This window comes from Rhamphochromis sp. 'chilingali' (assembly GCF_963969265.1).
Source record: "Rhamphochromis sp. 'chilingali' genome assembly, chromosome: 12".
NCBI lineage: Eukaryota > Metazoa > Chordata > Actinopteri > Cichliformes > Cichlidae > Rhamphochromis > Rhamphochromis sp. 'chilingali'.
In genome coordinates this window covers 15,024,316-15,043,011 of record NC_137939.1, presented here as the reverse complement: position 1 = coordinate 15,043,011, position 18,696 = coordinate 15,024,316, and the positions used below count along the sequence as shown (strand labels likewise).

General features: G+C 41.7%; 1 protein-coding gene across 2 annotated transcripts in view; it reads left to right on the top strand.

Annotated features, from left to right (window-relative positions):
* LOC308407717 (SLIT-ROBO Rho GTPase-activating protein 3-like) overlaps positions 1-18,696 on the top strand; it is a 31,357-nt gene that overhangs the window by 1,636 nt on the left and 11,025 nt on the right. Inside the window, exons 2-16 of one of the 2 annotated variants that reach the window (XM_080899550.1) lie at positions 7,331-7,688; positions 9,512-9,683; positions 9,794-9,956; positions 10,767-10,829; positions 10,925-11,098; positions 11,295-11,423; positions 11,604-11,825; positions 12,235-12,336; positions 12,478-12,663; positions 12,803-12,887; positions 13,310-13,337; positions 14,181-14,208; positions 15,927-15,987; positions 16,153-16,230; positions 18,553-18,681. In XM_080899550.1, the coding sequence (XP_080755676.1) occupies positions 7,619-7,688; positions 9,512-9,683; positions 9,794-9,956; positions 10,767-10,829; positions 10,925-11,098; positions 11,295-11,423; positions 11,604-11,825; positions 12,235-12,336; positions 12,478-12,663; positions 12,803-12,887; positions 13,310-13,337; positions 14,181-14,208; positions 15,927-15,987; positions 16,153-16,230; positions 18,553-18,681 (1,690 nt within the window). In that variant the 5' untranslated portion in view covers positions 7,331-7,618. Of the gene's footprint in view, positions 1-7,330; positions 7,689-9,511; positions 9,684-9,793; positions 9,957-10,766; positions 10,830-10,924; positions 11,099-11,294; positions 11,424-11,603; positions 11,826-12,234; positions 12,337-12,477; positions 12,664-12,802; positions 12,888-13,309; positions 13,338-13,569; positions 13,667-14,180; positions 14,209-15,926; positions 15,988-16,152; positions 16,231-18,552; positions 18,682-18,696 lie in introns of both variants that reach the window. The other variant, XM_080899549.1, reaches the window with a different exon arrangement.

Below are 18,696 nucleotides of genomic sequence, written 5' to 3'. Positions count from 1 at the left end.
GTAAATGTCCCTGATTTCATATTACAGCAGTGAGATTTTCTCTTTCAGTACTGTAGACCCGAGGAGCAAAAATATCAGTAGAACTAAACCTAAAGCGCTGATTAATTATCTCACTTAGAGAAGGTTTCAGCGCTGTGCTCAGGCAGTTTCAGCTGTGCCTGAGGAGCGGATGTGGCCTGACAGCCTTCCACCCCCTCACACTGCCCAACTGTTTCATTTCACCTTTTTTTTTTTTTTGATATCTGACGGGATCTACAGGTATGCATTCCACAAACATTGCCTGTAAATGATCTTCTGCATTAAAGTCAACTCTCCGTGCTTTTGCAATTAGGTATCATGCCAGAATCTAAAAGGCGCCTGCCATGTGTATAATATGGCTACTGTGCTACTGCCAGAAAAAATGTATGTCCTTTTGCAAATGTAAATCTTTTTGCTCTGTGCCGGTACTTAGTGGACTGCTGGCCGCACTTTCTTTTATGGGATGAATTCCGTGTGGTTCTCCTCTACCACCTTGAAACTAGCTGACCCTGTGCTGTGTGTTTTTGGCAGTGACGCGAGCCAGGATTAAGCTGCTGCTAAAAAGATTTGGTGAGATTTTCAGGTAACAGAGTAATTCTCTACAGATGGTTGTGAGAGGAAAAAAACCTGTGGTAGCATACTATTATGCAGTTTCCTGTTTGCTGTGGAAGTTTCTGCACAAGCAGCACTTCACAGGGTACACAGGAGTGTATAGAAACTCTGGCAAGAAGCAAACAAACCTGGATTTTGGCTACTTTGCATGGCGAATATAGCGTCCTAAATCTCATGGCAGATTCTTAATAAGTTATGGGCCTGGAGTCGGTATGAGTTTGTGCTACCTTTTGTTGTGATGCAGTCACGTTGGCTGTATACTGTGGTTTCAGAATTACCGTCATGCAGCCAGTTGGCTGACAAATAAGGTAACTTCCAGCAGTTGAAAGTCGGTTGATACCCACTACCTTTCTAGTTATCTTGATGACTCAAATCATTTTACACTGCAAGTCACACTCAGCCATTCACTAATACTGTTCTTTTGTAGAGTCTAAGCAAAAAAACTGTATATCAAAGATGGATGTAGCCACAATATCATCACTTGGGTTTTAGACTCCGTAGCTTGAAACCTCAACGTTAGCATTTTACCTTCTGCTGTGCTGTGCGGGGGGATTTTGTAGATCCATATAACCATATCTGGAAGGGAGTTCTAAGTGCTAAGTTATTAGTTAATGCTAGCAAGCTTAGCAAGGTGCATCAGGTTGTAAACCTGCTAATTAATGCTACGTAGGATTTCACTCACTAAAACTGAATCATTAACTTTTTGGGCAAGAAACTCCGCACCACACAGCAGGCCATATTATTGATCAGATAATTTTCTTTAAAAATCCGCCAAGTGGCACCAACAACACTAGGGCTGCCACGATTAGTCGACTAGTCACGATTACGTCGACTATCAAAATCGTCGACGACTGATTTAATAGTCGACGCGTCGTTTGAAGCTTTGTAAGATCACAAAAGACGCAGGAATATGTAGTAGGATTTAAGAGTGTAATAACGGATTGAAACAGAAGATGGCAGCACTGCATGTACAAGGATGCCAGCTGCCGTTAAACCCCGAAGAAGAAGCTGTGTCCCAGAATTCATAGCGCGGCCCAGTTCAGTTTCCAACAATGGCGGCAGCTAGTTAGTTTTAATATTACTCTTATTATTCTTTCTGGGTCACAAAATAAACGTTTAACATATTTTCAGGCGGGAATGTAGCTGTGGAAACCTCAAATATCTGCTCAGTTTATCAAGACACCGCATATTTTCAAAAGCGCTCCGACGTTTTCGGAGACGTCTGTTACCCACTAGCTCGATAGCTAGCCAGGGGCTAGGCTAACTAGAGCTGTGAGAACACCGGACTCCCGGCAAATCGTTTTCAAACCCACCGCCGTCTTTCGCTACTCAGGTTAAACATATGAGTCACTTAGATAACTTAAAAATGTTATTGTTTGGCTTTTTTTTTCTTTTAGTATTTTATTTGTTCCTGAGTAAATCTGTTTGGCTGAGATTAAAGTTCTAGTTTTTACACAGCTGAATAAACGTCAAGCAGACAACTGATTATCAGAAGTGTGAGATGCTGGAGAATCTACTCCGGTGTCCTGTTATATTTTAGATAGCCAGGAGTTTATTAAACTTCACTGAAACAAACTATCATCTTGTCTTTATTTTTAGTTAGCACATACCTTAAACACTTAAAGCTGTAAGCTAATGATAGTTATATAAGAGCAGATGCTGCTGGTGCAATAAGCTGTACGTTTTACGTCCAATGGATGATGATCTGATTAGTCGACTAATCGCAAAAATAATCGGTGACTAGTCGACTATCAAAATAATCGTTTGTGGCAGCCCTAAACAACACAAACATGGTTGAGGCTGGTTGAGTTCAGGAATCAGCAGAGGTCAAGCAACCTGCCAGCAAAAGTAGACGCATTTCTAATTTTACAGCTCACTAGTATGGGTAACATTGTCCACCATACCTTGGTTAACGATGAAGGCAAAACTTTTGTTTTGTTTTTAATCTAGGCTTAAGCTGGACATTTTAACAATGGAGCAAATGGGACGTGACTCAGTTTTGGAGCCAGCATCAAGTGGACAATAAAGGAAGTGTAGTTTTCAGTTCATCTACTTTGGTTAAATGTAAAACCTGTTGAAGTTGCTGTTGGCTTTTAGCATGTGTCAATCTCCAGCTGTGATTTGTAGTCACAGAGGTGAAAATTAAAAAAAAAAAAAAGGCTACAAAAACTCACTGTAAGAGTTACTACAGAAAGTCAGTGTTGCATTTTCACAAAACTGGGATACTCAAACCAGACGACTTTTAGAAACAGCAGTCAAAACGGAAGCAGCCAACTTCTAAGATATCTACACATTCAGCTGGTTATATGAGAAAGCTCTTCATGAACCATATCGTGACTGGACAGCGGGTTTTATTCAGTCTCTTTCTGCCCACTACAGAAGTTTTATTTATTTTTTAATTTCACACCCACGATGTGTGGCATGCACTTACTCTTTAGATAACTCTGATTACATCATCAGGGTTTCCTCTAGACCATTAAACATTTATGATCATGTCCTGAGAAGTACTTATCATGATTAGTAAACAGAATTGGCCGAAGGTGTGATCCCTCATTTAGGTTACCTCCCTATGTGTGGAACAATATATGCTTAAAAATACATGATGCAGCTATATTTTTCCATCCACAGGTCCAGATTGTTGATCATTTATGCAAATTCTGTTTCATCAGTATGCTTTTTTTACATTGCACATTGTACAATAATATGACGTGCCAGACACAGTATGGGTCTATACTTTTCTTTTTTTTTTTGTAAGCCATGTAATGTAACATTTTTGTTAGCTGATGTTTATCCTACTCACTCCTCCTGCAGTATAAGCTGCAACCAGCTCCATCCTGTCCCAGGTCCTGATTGCATCTAAAAGAGGCTCTCCAATCAGCACGTCAATTGATCGGTGTCACACCTGACTCTGTCTGACTTGGGCTTTCACATCAGTCAATGCACAGCTAGAGCATACATTAGCATGATCATGCATTCATGATTTTCAACATTCATCTGTGGTGACGAAGCTGCTTCAGCACCTGTGTCTGCAGTGCTGTTGAGCGGAAGCCTAATAGTTCCCAAAAGTCAGCTTTTCGGGAAGTTAGATCATCTGGCCGAGGGTCCCGCTGGCTGACACCCATATGTTTCCTTACTTGTTTTTATGATTTTTTTTGTTTGTTTTTACAGTTTGGCTATGTCCTGAGTTCAGGGGGTTTTGGGATAATTTTCCTCCGAGGCAGCTGTGAGAAGTCTTACAATTTGCAATTAGACAGCACAACATAAAGTTCTGCACATTAACACGGTCAACATAGCAAATCGTTGCTGGCTAACAGTAGTGTCAGGAAATCCCCGTGCAGTATCAGCATAACATCTAACACAATATCATCCTTGTATTGATTCTGCTTAGTGTCCCTTTTTCTTTTTTCCTTTAACTGACATTAGCAGGAAACCCCCTTGATGGCAGTAAAGCTCTAAGACACGCTACCACATTTATCCTGCCCTGTCGTCAGTCTGCTTTATATTCACCACGTGCACCACGTGACCTCTTTCATTCAGTGACCTTGACTTTAAGTATGAAACACTGGTCCCCTCTAACCTCTGTCTCTCTGTCCCGGCCGCCACCCACCCACCCCCACTGTTTTCCCTCGTCTTTTGCTGAATCCCTCACATCCCCTCCTCTCTCCTCAGATCATTTACAGTGGCTTTGTTCTGTGCAGATTAAGGTCGCACGCTGATGAAGGCTTCCTGTGCCTTCAGAGGTCTCGGGACCCTTGGAGTCTCATTTGCAGATTTTCTCTTCGCGTTCGCTCGCTCTGCTTCCAGATTTACTCTCCACTTGAAACCATGACTGACTATGTCTGGATCACATTCAGTGCACTGTTTTTGGAGGAAATGAAAGCACAGGTCTGACAACAGTTGTTAAGATGGCATTGAAGAGATGCCAGGCCAGCTTTCTTGTTTGTTTTTTATCTCCTTGAGTGTGCCGTACTGCCGTACAATCTACCTGCATCAACAGTATTAACTTTACAGTATAAATGAAACTGCATTAAACCACCTGGTGTCTTTTAACTTCAGTTACTTTTGTGAACTGAACACAATTGATTGCTTGTGGCGGATTGAGGAACAATTTCCACTGAAGGATTTTTTTTTTGTATCCTTCACAGGGTTCTGAAACCTGTTGAGAAACTGACACAGGATGTGGGGGGTGAAGCTGCCTCTGTATATATGGGTGTGTGTGTGCTTCCTTGCATGTGTGTTGAAGTTAAAAGTGAGAGATGAGTAAGAAACTGATTTTCATTGACAGCCTCGAAGGACTTGAAAGTCGTCCTCAAAGTACAGAAAATCAAGCGCACTTTGCATTCTCTAAATATGTTATTTTCTCCCGGTCTCTTTCCTGTTGGCTTCTCTTCTCTGTATGTTTAGTTATGCATAGGCACAATATATTTACATTGTGAACTTGTGAACATGACATGTCACAGCACTATGATTTGACTACAAACAAAAGATAACCAGACCTTATATTACACAGTGAATGGTAAAAATGTTTAAATATTAAGAGCACTAGACCAGAAGATGATTTAAGTAAAAAAAAAAAACCTCACCCAGTTACCAAGCTTAAAAGGTTATTCTGTGTTGGAGAAATCAGCTTGTAGCCATTTTTAAAACCCAACCCAGTGTGATATTACGAGGTTCAACCAATGAAAAACCTGCCCACTAACTGAATACACTGAGGTAGGGAATAGACACCACCTGTTTGCACAGTAGAAATCATTAGCAAACATAGACTGTATATATGTGATGGATGTAGCCACTGTTGTTTCATGAAGTCCTTTTATGAAACCCCAAAGTCAGAGCGCTGTCTTAGTATTTTGGAAGAAGTAGTAACTATATTTAGGCTGGGGATGTGCACGTCGGGACATTTGTATGTTGCTGCTCTTGTTCGTCTGCGTCAGAAATGCTAGTAGGTTAAACATAGTTTATTAGTGCATAATTGCAGCTGTTTCAGAAATGCCACTAGCCAGGATGATAGCCCCTTATTTCTTTTCTTTTTCTGCTATTCTTTTCTAGATTAGCTGGGATCATTGTCCTGTTGCATCACCCAGTTTCAGTCGAGCTTTAGCTATGTCAAAGTTTTCCGTGTCCGAGAAGTGGCTAACTTTTTCATCCGGCTAAATCACCACGGTAACTTATGCTGAACACATAATGTTGTCTGGAACAGGCTATTCTCAGAGTTTCCACTTAAAATCGACTGGAAGCGCTACGTTTTCACTCATAAGCAATGTCTGAGATGAGGTGTTTGCGCTGTTAAGCTGTGTTTGGTTGTTGCTGTGCTTTGTGACCAGTCATCTCCAGTTTGGTCTGGTCTGTCCAGAAAAGGTTATTACAGAAGTCTTGTGGTTTCTTCATGTTGTTTGCTCAGATACAACTTTGTAAACCTAGGCTGTGTTTCCATGCACTCTCATTTAACATGCTGTCTGATGCCTGTACTGTCTGAGATGTGACTCTTGGGTTTTTTGCAGTTTGTGTGAGCTCTGCACAGTCTGACCTTGAGTTGGATTTATTGGACTACCCACTCCTGGGAAGATTGTGACATTGTGTGAACACACACCTGGATGCTCTGGACCAGAAAACTGCCAGAACGTCTGGTTTTATAGAGGTGCTCAAGCAGGCTACTGATCAATTAATGAAGTACATTTGATTATCACTACCTGGCTGCTACTCACTCTTAAGTAGTTACCCATAAGTTACGCTTAATTCCTATGGAAGCAGTAAGTGTGTACTTGCTTTTTCAGAGGAGACTGTGAATAATGCCCAACTGTTGGGAAATTTAAAATGGGAATTGACTCACTTCTGAAGTCGGCCTCTACTGGCCATTTTTAGGAACTGCAGTTTTTTGTCTCTTACATGTTAGCATCCCTTTTCATCTTGAAGGTGGCCTCTTGTTTCACCAATGCCTGTAGATGGGTATAACAAGTATACAATACTATAATGGGTATAACCTGAACTAATGTTCTCTATAGTGCTTCATAAATAAAGTTGTCTCGGATTAAAGTTGAGGAGCAGAATTAGGGGATCTCACAACAGATTTTTATGTCTTTTACCTGATGGTTGATGTTCTTCTCAGCCTGAGTAGCACATACACTGACTTTGCTGTGTTAGTGGGGTCACCTCTTAACACAAACCAACCCTCAAACCAAGAATGACAAGTCATTAATAGATCAGCAAACCACCAGTGATTGAAAAAACAAAAACATAGACCAGTGTGTGGTTGTTCTCTAACCAGCATTCATATATATGTGCTTCTGGAAAAGAAAAGAAAAATCACTGAATCACTGGAGGTATTTCCTTGCCTATTACCTTCACGGACATCCCCAACAACCAACCTACGAGGCTACGACTGTCCTTCATTATTGGTGTTACTCATCATCTCTCATCTCCCTCCCACCCCAGTCCTTAATCCTTCACATCCCCATCACTCTGCCCTCTTACTGTCCCTTCTCTGCACCACCCTTGTCTCTCCACCCCTCCTATTATATCTCCATCTCTGGTGTCACTGTCCCTTTCTGTCTTGTCACCCTGCCCCCATGTGTCCACTTCCTCTCATTCGTTCACTCTCTCATTGCGGCCTCCGTAAATCTGTTCCTGCTGCCTTTTTCCTCATCCATATCCAATCTCATTGTACTTCTATCTTTTTTTTTCTCCCCTGCCCGCTGCTCAGGCCAGCTCACCTATGGATCACCGCTCACATCGGAAACCCAGGGGATTCCATGGACGCATCGACCTGACTCACATCCCCGCCAAGAGCAGCCAATCGACACTGATGCCGATGCACTGCACTCAGCTGTAGAGCAGTGAGGCCAAGGGGTCAAGGGTGAAAGGTCACAGGCTACTGATCAAGAGCAGAAGCTGAGGTTACAAGGTTTCAGAAAGAGGGAAGGACATCGAGACTCCGAGAAGCTATCGGGAAGGAGCGTCTCAGTGACAGACGAGGGCCAGGGGATCGAAGATGATGACTTCACACGGAAAGCTGAGGCGGGAGAAGGGGAGCCTGGCTGAGTATGAATCGCAGATGAAAGGTGAATATGCATGCGCTTGTCTCCGTGTATACGCTTGCGTTTGTACATGTGCGTTTGCCTGCACACATGACTGCACACAAGACAGCACACGGGCAGTCATGCATGAATGTGTGCACTGCGCAGTCATCCACACACACCCACACAAATATACATAACACACACAGTATCTGAACATATGTGTGCGTACTCAAACCTAAGCTCCGTGCAGAGTAAAGGGAGGAGAGCAGAAAAGCTTGCCTAGAAAGAAGCAAATCATTTTTGTGTAAGTGAAAACAAAACAACAGCAAAAATGACCAGTGCTGGCGTAATGAGGTTTTCTCGTGACACCAGCATGTTTTTGTGTGTTTGTGTGTGCGCATGTGTGCGTCGTGATTTGGAGGCTTCATGCCGTGGCTGCCTGGCTCTGTGTACTGTACTACAAGGGTGTATTTATAGCTAGTATTAGTGATGCTGTCTCCTCACATCCAGTCAGCCCCGGGCTGTGTACTCACACAAAGACAGAGGAAAAAGAGTAAAGAGGGGAAAGAAGGAGCGGGCGGAGTAGAGGGATGAGCAATGAGAGGGTGGGGGTAGAGGGGCAGGGGGTGAGGTGAAAGAGCCAAGCGAAGGTGGTGTTTTCTGAGAGAAGGCTGTTTGTATTAGCCTTTTTAGAGCAAAGAGCAGCACTGGGTCGCTGTGCTACTGCTTTAGTTGGGTTTGCATACAAGCTAGTGTGTAATACATATCGATATGATTATAACAATTAGTATATCACTATCACATTACAGGGGTAGTCAAACAGCTGTATCGGTCACACCACTGGCTGCGTTTTATAAACCTGATCATAAGACATGAATTATTATTGATCCTCTATCTGAGTTAGAGGGAAAGAATTCCAGTGAAATGATTCATATACTAATGGTGAATGTGCGTGCATTATTTCCAAATGTGCAGAGATACAGTGTGTCTCCAGCTTGTACTTCAGGAGCCGTTGTGATAGGGGTTTTTATTTTTCCTGTCCTCTGTTATTGGTGTCTGGGGATGCCTGTCTTTGAGTGGTGGTGGTAGACGTACTCTCATTCTTTGCAATTAAAAGTAAAAAAAAAATACTTACAAATGTACAAAATGTCCTTAAACATGAAAAGTTTGAGCTGATTGGCCCTTGTGAGAACACCTTTTAAGACTGTAAACACTGTTTTAATCTGGTTTAAGTCCTCATCCTGATGCTCATGTTTGAACTTCAGATACTCATATTGTCTGCATCTTCATGCATCAGTGCAGTGAGTTGCTGCTTTCTGAGTGGCTGATTGGATATTTAGGTAAGCGAGAGGTTGCACCTGATAAAGTGTCTGAGTGCGTGTAGCAATAATAAGTCAATATAAGTCACAAACTCCTTATTCAGTATTTTTTTCTATTTATAATGTCAGTGAAGACAGATGCCCCGAATAGGGTTGTGCAATTATCCACATTTTAATTTTTGTTAATAATCCAAATGTTATTAAACACACACAGGGAAGATAAACTGTGTTGCTTTCTAACGCTTTAAATAAACAAAATTAAAGAAAAAAACACTGAAAACAACCTATACAATACTCTATAGTAGCTTTTGAATCAGTTATAAAAATCATAATCCTTATTTATTTTCCTGTGCTTATGTTATTTTAAAGTTCGTTTCCAAACCTTTATTTAGTGATTCAGTTGGACATCAGGCACATACTGTATTTTATGCACTGGCTGAGCAGGTAATTACATTTGCTGTGATTGTTAGAGGTTGTGAGCATGTGTTTACTTCGGTGTCTAATCTATTTTTTGTCTCCCCTGTCTCCATCTCCCTCGCATCTCAGACCTGCGGGCCCAGCTGACAGACCAGATAAAGATTTTAGACTCCCAGGTGGAGGTGAAACAGCAGCAGCTCTCAGACCTGTCTGAGTTTCTCCGCCGTCGGGGTGACATCGAGTCTGAATATGCACGGGCCCTTGACAAACTCACAGAGAGGTTTACTCATAAAACAAAAAAGTAAGGCTGCATCAGTTGTGTTTATACATTTGGGTCTTTTCTGTTCCTCTCATGGGTCTGACGTGCGTGATCGTGCCATAATCTCGGTGCGCATCTCTGTTACTGTACAGGAAGGAGCAGTGGGGTCAGTCCGTGTGTCAGGTCTGGTCTGTTCTGCTGACTCAGACCCGTCTGGAGAGCCGGGAACATGCAGCACTGGGTGACACCTGCTGCAACACGCTCACACAAAGGCTGGCACATGGTACAGAGGACACACATCGCCTGCACAAACGGGTGAGAGGATGTTATAGTGTAAGGTCACATGTATGAAAAGCAGCAAAAGGTAGAGGGAGAGTCCTTCTACTCCAAAACAAGCCAATCATTTATTTTTTTCAAATAAAAAGATGATTTTACTTCTTTTACTTTACTCTAAAATGACTCCTTTAAAACTGAGCAGGCTCCCAGATATGAACTTGCAGCTTTGACAAATACCAAATACAGTGACGGCTTTAATATAGATCCTAATTTGTCTTGGTAACGCTGGGCCTCATTCACTTAAAAAAACATTACACAGACTCATCTTGTTCAAATTACTGGATGTCAGACATGCTCTCCGTACCTTCTTGTGGTTGAAATGTGAGCAGAATCTTAATTAAGCCACTACAGACATGTCAGAGGAGCTAAGAGGTTTTGTCTGGCCCGACATCAAGCAGAGGAACTCTTTTAGTTTTTCTAATATCACTTTCAGCACTGTATTAAATGAATTACTGCTACAGATCAAAGTAATACTATGGAAACAATATGAAGTGAAGAGATAATTTTACCAAGACAGAATAACTAAATCATATTTAATAAACCTCCAGGTTTTAATGCTGTCAAGCTCTGAAGGTCCTAAATTCCCACAGACTCAAATTTAAAGGTTCCATGTTTTTCACCCTTTTCACTCCTAATCGTACCCTAATTCTAGCGTTTAGCTGCTAGTACTATTTCTAGTACTCTTACCTGTACTAGGAGACTTAGTGTAACAGGCCTTTAAAGTGTAAAGGGCATATTGCATTGGTGGGCAACAGGAAGCCATTTTTATATATTTTGTCTTTATTTCAGAGCAAAGAAGTTGGAATCCAGATGCAAGATGAGCTGCTGAAGGTTACCACTGAACTGCAGACGGTGAGCACATTATACAGCCGTCCTGAGTGTAACGAGACAAAATACTACAGTCACTGAGACTAGCATGTTGACATGGGTTTGTGCTATTGATGAAGGCTCTGAAGACATATAACCAGTACCACACCGACTGCCTAATAGCTGAGGGGAAACTGAAGGAAGCCGAGCGGTTGGAGGAGAGACACACCGGCAAGTCAGCCGAACTGGGCCCCGGACAGCTGGGAGGGCAAAGGCGAAGCTCTGTTAAGAAGATGGAAAGACTGATGGAGAAGGTGAGCCTGTATTTCTGTGAACGATAAAGAACAACAGCAGTCTTAATATGTTTCTCACAAAGCAAACCACTTCCTGTATTCAAGTGCCAGATACTTGAGTACTGTACATCCGGATATTTATCACTAGATGTGGTTTCAAGTTGTTATTCGTGCTAATTCTCTTTCTTACTTTTTATGTTTGTGTATGCACACGCAGAGGCATGGCAGAGTGCAGGAGACCCAGCTGAAGTGTACCAAGGCTCGTAATGACTACCTGCTGAATCTAGCAGGAGCAAATGCTGCCATGAACAAGTACTACCTGCAGGATGTCAGCACCCTCATCGACGTAAGAAACATGCACTTTGTGTCGGGTGATTGTATGTTCATGCATTTATGACACACCTCAGCAGAATAATAAATGAAAGTTGTCACAGGGAGAAGAAAAACAATAGTTTGAATGCACATTCATCCACATTTTCTCACGCTTTTCTTACACCCTTCATTTCTTCTCCCTCTCTCCTGCCAGTGCTGTGACCTTGGTTTCCATCTGTCTGTGGAGAGAGTGATGAAATGCTACCTGGCCAGCAGGTGGCGCATCCAAAAGACTGAGGAGACGGGGCTTAAGCAGTTGGAGACTGCGGTGACATCGCTGGACCAGAGCGGAGACAGAGATGCATTGCTGCAGCAACATGACGCCGCCTTCTGCCTTCCTTTCAGATTCAACTACCACCCACATGAAGGAGACCAGGTGAAGCTACCGTACCTCTGGTAGAGCTGTATGACCCAGCTCAAAGTGTTCAATAAAATGTGTGAAAGTCTAAGTATAAATGCAAGAACAGCCACATCCATTTAAGATAAGGTAAGGTTCATTTATTATAGGTGACCTATGTGTTAATAACAGACCTATACACAGGGTTCTACCATTTCCTTTATTTCATTCGCCTCTCTCTCTTTCTACTCTCTCTGAGCAGTCCCATGAAATAAAGGCTAAAATGCTCCCCTAACATCTTAAAAACAATACAAGTTACAAGTTTTCATTTCCTAGTGCTGTGTGATTTCACTGGTCAAAATATACCTGAATGTTTGCTGAGATCAGCACCACTTTTCTTTTACTATACCTTATTTGACATTAGTTTTATATCTCTTGTGCATTTCAGGTGTGCGAGGTCAGTGCGGAGAGCCAGGTGAGGTACGAGTTGGAGACCAGGTTCCAGCAACTTCAGTCTCGACTTGCTGCCGTTACCTTGGAAACAGAGGAGGTCAGCTATTTGTTTTCTGCCTGTTTCCTTAATGGTCTGTCTGACACTGCGTTAGCCAGGGTGGAGCTTTGCAACATGAGCCTTAAACCTTGAACTCGGAGCAGCTAAACCCACAAATCGCCTTTTTTTTGCCTTTCTCAGATCAGTAAAACGCTTAAAGCCACACTCGCAGCCCTTCTGGACACTATGTGCGACAGCGACTGTAACCCCTCCCCCGATGTGCCCAGCAACCTATCACACGAGCCGCCCGGTGGAGGCACCCTTCCAAAACTTACCCTTGCCAAGCGTCGAGCCAATCAACAGGAGACAGAGACCTACTACTTCACAGTGAGTTAATGAATTGACATGATTGACAGGAGTTTCCTGATAGCAGTTTAAATGAGCAGTGGCTTTTTTTTCCAAACACAGATAAAAATGATCAACTGTTTTTGATTTATTCACTATTTCTTTCTTTTTTTCATCTTAGAAAGTGAAAGAGTTCCTTACCAGCAGCTCTCTGGCCTCCAAACTTCAAGCCAAACATGATATCCTACAAGATGCCATACAGAAAGGTACAAGGAGGATGGATTTAATGCAGTTTGTTCCAGTGTTGCCTTTGATTATGTCTGCAAAATATCCACATACATTAACCAAATTCCAACATGGCCACAAACTGCCTCTTGGCTTAATGAGCATCTTGCAGGTTTTGTCACTCATATGAAAAAACCTGTTAAAAATAAAACAGAAAGAAAGCATGACTGTACATGCTCCACAGTAACATTTAGAGCAGCCACAACAGGCCAAGTATAATAAGACTGCATCAGTGGTAGTCTCAGATTCTGATACTGTGCATTGCACTGAACTCTGTCATACACACACATATACATATGTTACGAGAGATGTCCTCACGCTCTCCAAAGTTATAGACTGTATACAAAAGATGGACATAGCCATGATGTCACTCTTTCACATATTTTCTGTTTCTGTCTTCCAGCTGAAGCCGTTGACAGCGACCCTTCCAGGTAAACAGACTGTATATAAGAGCTGAGAATAAATCAGTGTGACTGAAATGGAGAGAGTACAGAGGACATGGAGAGAGGACAGTGATGGGCTAAATTTAAACCAAAATTGCTTTTTCCATGATGTATACGAATCTATTTCTAGAGGGGCGGACACCTGACTTTGCAGTTATCAACAATACTACATCTTGACTGTCACTATGGGATCATGCATTTTATCTATTATATTTCCCAGAATGCAATGTGCTCGGTCAGTGCGCGTTCGGAAGTCCAGACCTGTTTCCCAATTCTGCCACACACTCTTCAATACAGACATACTGTCCTACATAGAGGTAACACTCACATTCATTCACACAGAAAACCAAATCCGCTCTTCATTTGTTTTTACTTGTCTTGTATTGTTTGCTGCGCTGCTGTTCAAACCTTCCAAATGAAAACCTGCCACATTGATGCAGAAGAATTGGGGATTGTTGAGGGTTCTTGCAGCACATGCGCACAATGACAGCCCTCCACCCCCCTTGCCCCCTCCAGTGTAGTTACTGCTGCCTTCGTGTGTATGGTCATGCTTATGGCTTACTGCTGGCTTTCTCTCCTTTCAATCCATTCCCCCTTTTATCTCCTCCTCTCTCTCTTGTGAAAGGATTAAAATGCACTGGCCTCTTTGCTGCCTCCTCTCGACTCCTCTATTCAGTGTGTGTGTACATGAGCGTATGTGTGCGTGCGCGTATGCTTATGTGTGCCTCTTCCCACTGCCTCTAAATCTTTATTCCCCTTATTGTCCCCTCTCCCTTCTCTTCTAATCTGCTTTTTCTGTGTCCCCGCTCTGCTGTGTTTGGCTTGGTGCAGAAGAAGAAGGCGAATGTCTCGGACACAGGTACTCAGCACCGTCTGTGTGACTGCTTATGCAGTGCATGCAGACTTGGGACTGTTTACCACAAAAAAGCAGTCACCATGTCTAAGTCGAGTCCAGTGCAGCTTTTTTCAGGGAAGTTTTAGCAGCAGGTGTAAAGCTCTTTTTATGAAATGTGTATGCAGTATTCCCCCTTCAGTCTGGGTCTCTCATGTTCATTAGCCAACTTGTAAAGCACTTTGCTCAACCTTTTACGATAGAATGTGCTATAGAAATAGAATTGACACTGGCAGCCTGGCCTCAGCAACACGCACCGTAAATGTTTAATCTACTGATGCCCTGAAAAACTGGTGAAATACTCTTAATCTAACCATTTGCATGTTTACATACAGTACAACAGCTGAAAGTCATAGAAGTTGCTGGGTTTTTATTTATTTACATTACACCTATAGTTGTACTATATAATACAGATTTTTTTTTTCTGTGTACAATATCTCATCTCTTCATTGTCTTCATCATTCACCTTCCACACACATTTGAGTAGAGTTTTTCACCGACTAAAATGCCCAGTAGACAAAAAAGAGCAGACAAGAAAAACTGGTGCAGCTGCAAATGCACAGTCACGTTAAGCTCCAATTTAACAACTAAAGAGTCAAAAATATTTCCCATTTTCTCTCATTTGATGATGATGATAGCTCAGTCATTTCAATGCACACAAAAGTTCAGGCATGAACTTCTGTGCACAATCACGAGACTGGAAGGTTGAGTTTATTATGAACCTAATAATAATGATATTAATTTTATGCATCAGTGAGGAAATTGCCTAAAAATCACCTTTACTGGTGAACTATCAAATTGACAGTCATTATCAGTGTCACAGCCCTAATTTACTGTAGCACTTTAATCGTTGAAAATATCAGCTGTCGGTTAGCCTAGCATAGCGCATAAACTGGATGCAGAGAAGAAGAGTTAGCTGAGTTTTGTTGAAAAAGTAGTTTTTTCTAAAATATTTTTTAGATGTTTCTTTTTTTGTGTGCCTTAAACTAACATAGGACACTGTCAGTCTGCATGCTAGCTCTTGTTTCCACTGTGCTAAGCTACTAGCTTTAGCCAAAGTCTTTCTAGAAGTAAGTCTTGTGACTGGTAATGCCCTGTGCAGTTATGTGGGCAGTTATTTTTGATGCCCCTATTTGAATGAATGAGAAAAGAGCCATAACCCTTTAATTATCGCTTGGTCTTAAAAACATCATGTGTAGAATCGACAGTCGAATCTGTTTAGAAAATGCTTTAAAGGTTAGCTAAACTTTTCCTGTGCATGTGCAAAGTTTCATTAAGGCTGCATATCCCATCTGAATCTTGCAGTAATACAAAAAGGATCATCATTACATTACAGAAGTGTCCCATAGATTTCTATTCAGGACTCTTTAAGTGTCGACTTGCTTTTATAAAGTCTTTGTTTTAGCTTTACATAATGGACAACGGTGGTTGTATAGTTTTTAGTTACTTGTAGCCAAGTGCCCTTAAAAGAACCTCAATTGATGAAACTTGTACTTTTCAGTCATCTTTAGTTTCTTGCATTGCATCTTTCTGTCTTGCATATTTCCCTTCCCTGTTATTGGTCTTCCTTTCTTTCATCCTTTTTTTCCTCCCCCTCTCTTTGCATCTCCCTCTGCACTCTGTTTCTGTCTTCAGCACCGCATTCTCGTCTCATCTCTCTTCTTCTAACCGTCTTTTTTCTGCAGAGCTCTGGACAGCAGATTCCTGTGGTGGTTGAAAGCTGCATTCGCTTCATAAACCTTCATGGTGAGTCAGTTTTTGTCATATCAGTAAGTCATGCTGTGAGAGCTTTGGACAGTGAAAATGAGTAGGTGGAAGGACCTGTTTTGTATTTTTTTTTTGTGCACTTGTGCATATCAGGCATCTATGAACGCGTCATATGGTGTGAATATGTGTTTGTGTGTATCGCAGGCCTCCACCATGAAGGAATTTTCAGAGTTCCAGGCTCACAGAGGGAGGTGAACCTCCTCAGAGATGCATTTGAAAGAGGTAAGTGCTTTCCTCGTTTTTTCTTTCGTTTTTTTTTTTTTTTTGTTTGTTTGTTTTTTGTACATGTGCTGAGATAGCAGAACTTTTTCCTCAGATGGAGAAAACTAAATCAAAGAAGGGAAGTTGTTTATTTACGTTGCAATAAATATGTCAGTTAAAGTTTACACAATTAAAACTGCAGAACACTATAGTTGTTCCATTAGCACAAACTAGTGGTTTACAAAAACTGCGTTTGCAATGAAGCCAGAGCCAGTGAATGTAAGTCTAGCATAACTGAGGGTTGACCTCAATCGACCAAGTAAATTTTAGCAACTCGAATGAGTGAGCTGGATCATTCATGGCCATTTATTTACACAGGAATACTACATTTGTCTTTATCAAGCTTGCACTGTTTCCCAGCCATCTATCTTCTTCCACTTATCCAATTCAGGATCATTGTTGGGGTGGCTCGTGGATTCAAACCCAGGAAACTTCCTGTCATAGTCCTGGGATTTTTGAGCTTGGAATTTTGAACATTTTTAGTTTTGTACAATCAGTTGGGTTTTTTATTACTCACAAAATGAGTTTGATGTCTTTAGAATCTCTTTAGTTCCAGTTTCCATTTGTACTAGAGATTTATTGTTCCTCAACGTTTGATTTCCTTTTATTCACCAATCTCTGTGGTTTCATAGTTTCAGGTGTTTATTGTTTAGATTTTTGTGTTCTTTGTTCCCATTAGGTAGTTGTTTTCCTTTTCTCATAACCTTAAGTAGTTTCTGCTGTGTAATTAAAAACATTTTTTTTGTTTACCTAGTTTGCCAGTGAGTCCTGTATTTGGGTCCTGTTTCTTCCAGAACCATGACACTTTTTTGTTGTTGCTGTGAGGCAGTGATGCTAACTACCACACCAACATACCATCCTAAAATGGTTTAATGTGATTAATTATAGTTTTTCAACCATCCATCCATCTACCAATCACCATAGGGCTAGATGCATGCTACATTCTGGGCCGTGTCAGTAATCAGTTTTCAGTTATTTTTTTGGCATCAATTTTCCACCAAATCATTATGCCATATGTGGCTGTTTTAGACAGGATGCACTGCCTGAAACTGCACCTGTCTCTAAAACCACTAACCTTATCCACACACACACACACAACATTGTCCAAATACCCCAGCAAGTTTGTCTGCAGCCTGCTTGCCCATCTGCTCTGGATGCTCAGATGTCAAATTGCATGTGCCTCAGGATATCTCTGAACCCTAGTTTAGGTCTGACATGGTTTTTTGTTTTTTTGATGAAAAAGATAATGTAAAAATTATTAACTTCCCGCTAACCATTGGCCACAATGAGTTTTAAGAAACACCCCACAACAGCACACATAAAATAGGTCTGGGAGAAATTACAAATATAATACGTCTATAAATAAATATCTGCATATGACCACACAGATATCTGTAGGTAGGGGACGTGACTTTTGGTTCTAAAAGCTTTCTGGTTTCTGGTCCGCTTCTAGTTCGGTTGGTACTGACAGCCAGTGGCTTTGTTTGCGAGCTTGTAAAAAGGTCATGTGAAGTGCAGAAGACTAAACGTTTTTCCCAAATCAACCTCAAACTACCGGCTGACAGTTTTAGCTTCTTAATAGCTCTTTGTATTCATAAACAAGAACTAGTACACAACGTTTTGGCTCAAATGTTCTTTAGTTACAGCCCTGAAAAGCAGACCATGTTCCAAGAGGCTGACACCAACGTTACAGTGTCCTCCTCATGATTCTGCAAGGGCTTGGATCTGCTTGGAGAGCGCCAAACATAGCACTTTCTTCACTTTTCTTTTCTTCTGTGTTGCAGTTTTTAATACCAAAGCAGTTCATCATTTTCTCCTCATGTGGATGTCGCTTTTTTGAGAGAGAGAGAGAGAGAGAGAGAGAGAGAGAGAGAGAGAGAGATTTTTAATGTGTGTGAGTGAAACAAATCCTTTCAGTTTACTCAAGTGGAACTAAACGAGTATAATAGGATCACCCACTTGTCCGTGTTGTCAGCAGCTCTTCATGATTGAGTCAGCAAGCGAGTATTAACCTGTAACCTGGTCTAAGTTAGATTGCAAATACATCTTACCTTTACAGTTTTGCAAATTCTAACTGGCATGAATCCTTTTTGCCAGTGACTTTCATCATCTATTCGCTAACTTTGTCTTTTCAGCGCTGAGCTGGTAGCATGCAGTTTACACTGTGAGATCTGAGACAACAACATAGAGCTAAAAGGCTTCATAGAGTGAAGGAAAAAGCTCATGCCTGTGTCCTCTGCTACTCCGATTCAGTCATCTCACGTGTGTTTAACCTCTGTGTAGGAGAGGATCCTCTGTCAGATAGTGAGTGTGACCTGGACTCTGTGGCCGGTGTGCTGAAGCTGTACTTCAGAGGCCTCGAGCCTCCTCTCTTCCCCTACGACAGCTACACTCAGCTGCTGGAGTGTGTCCGTAAGACCCCTTATG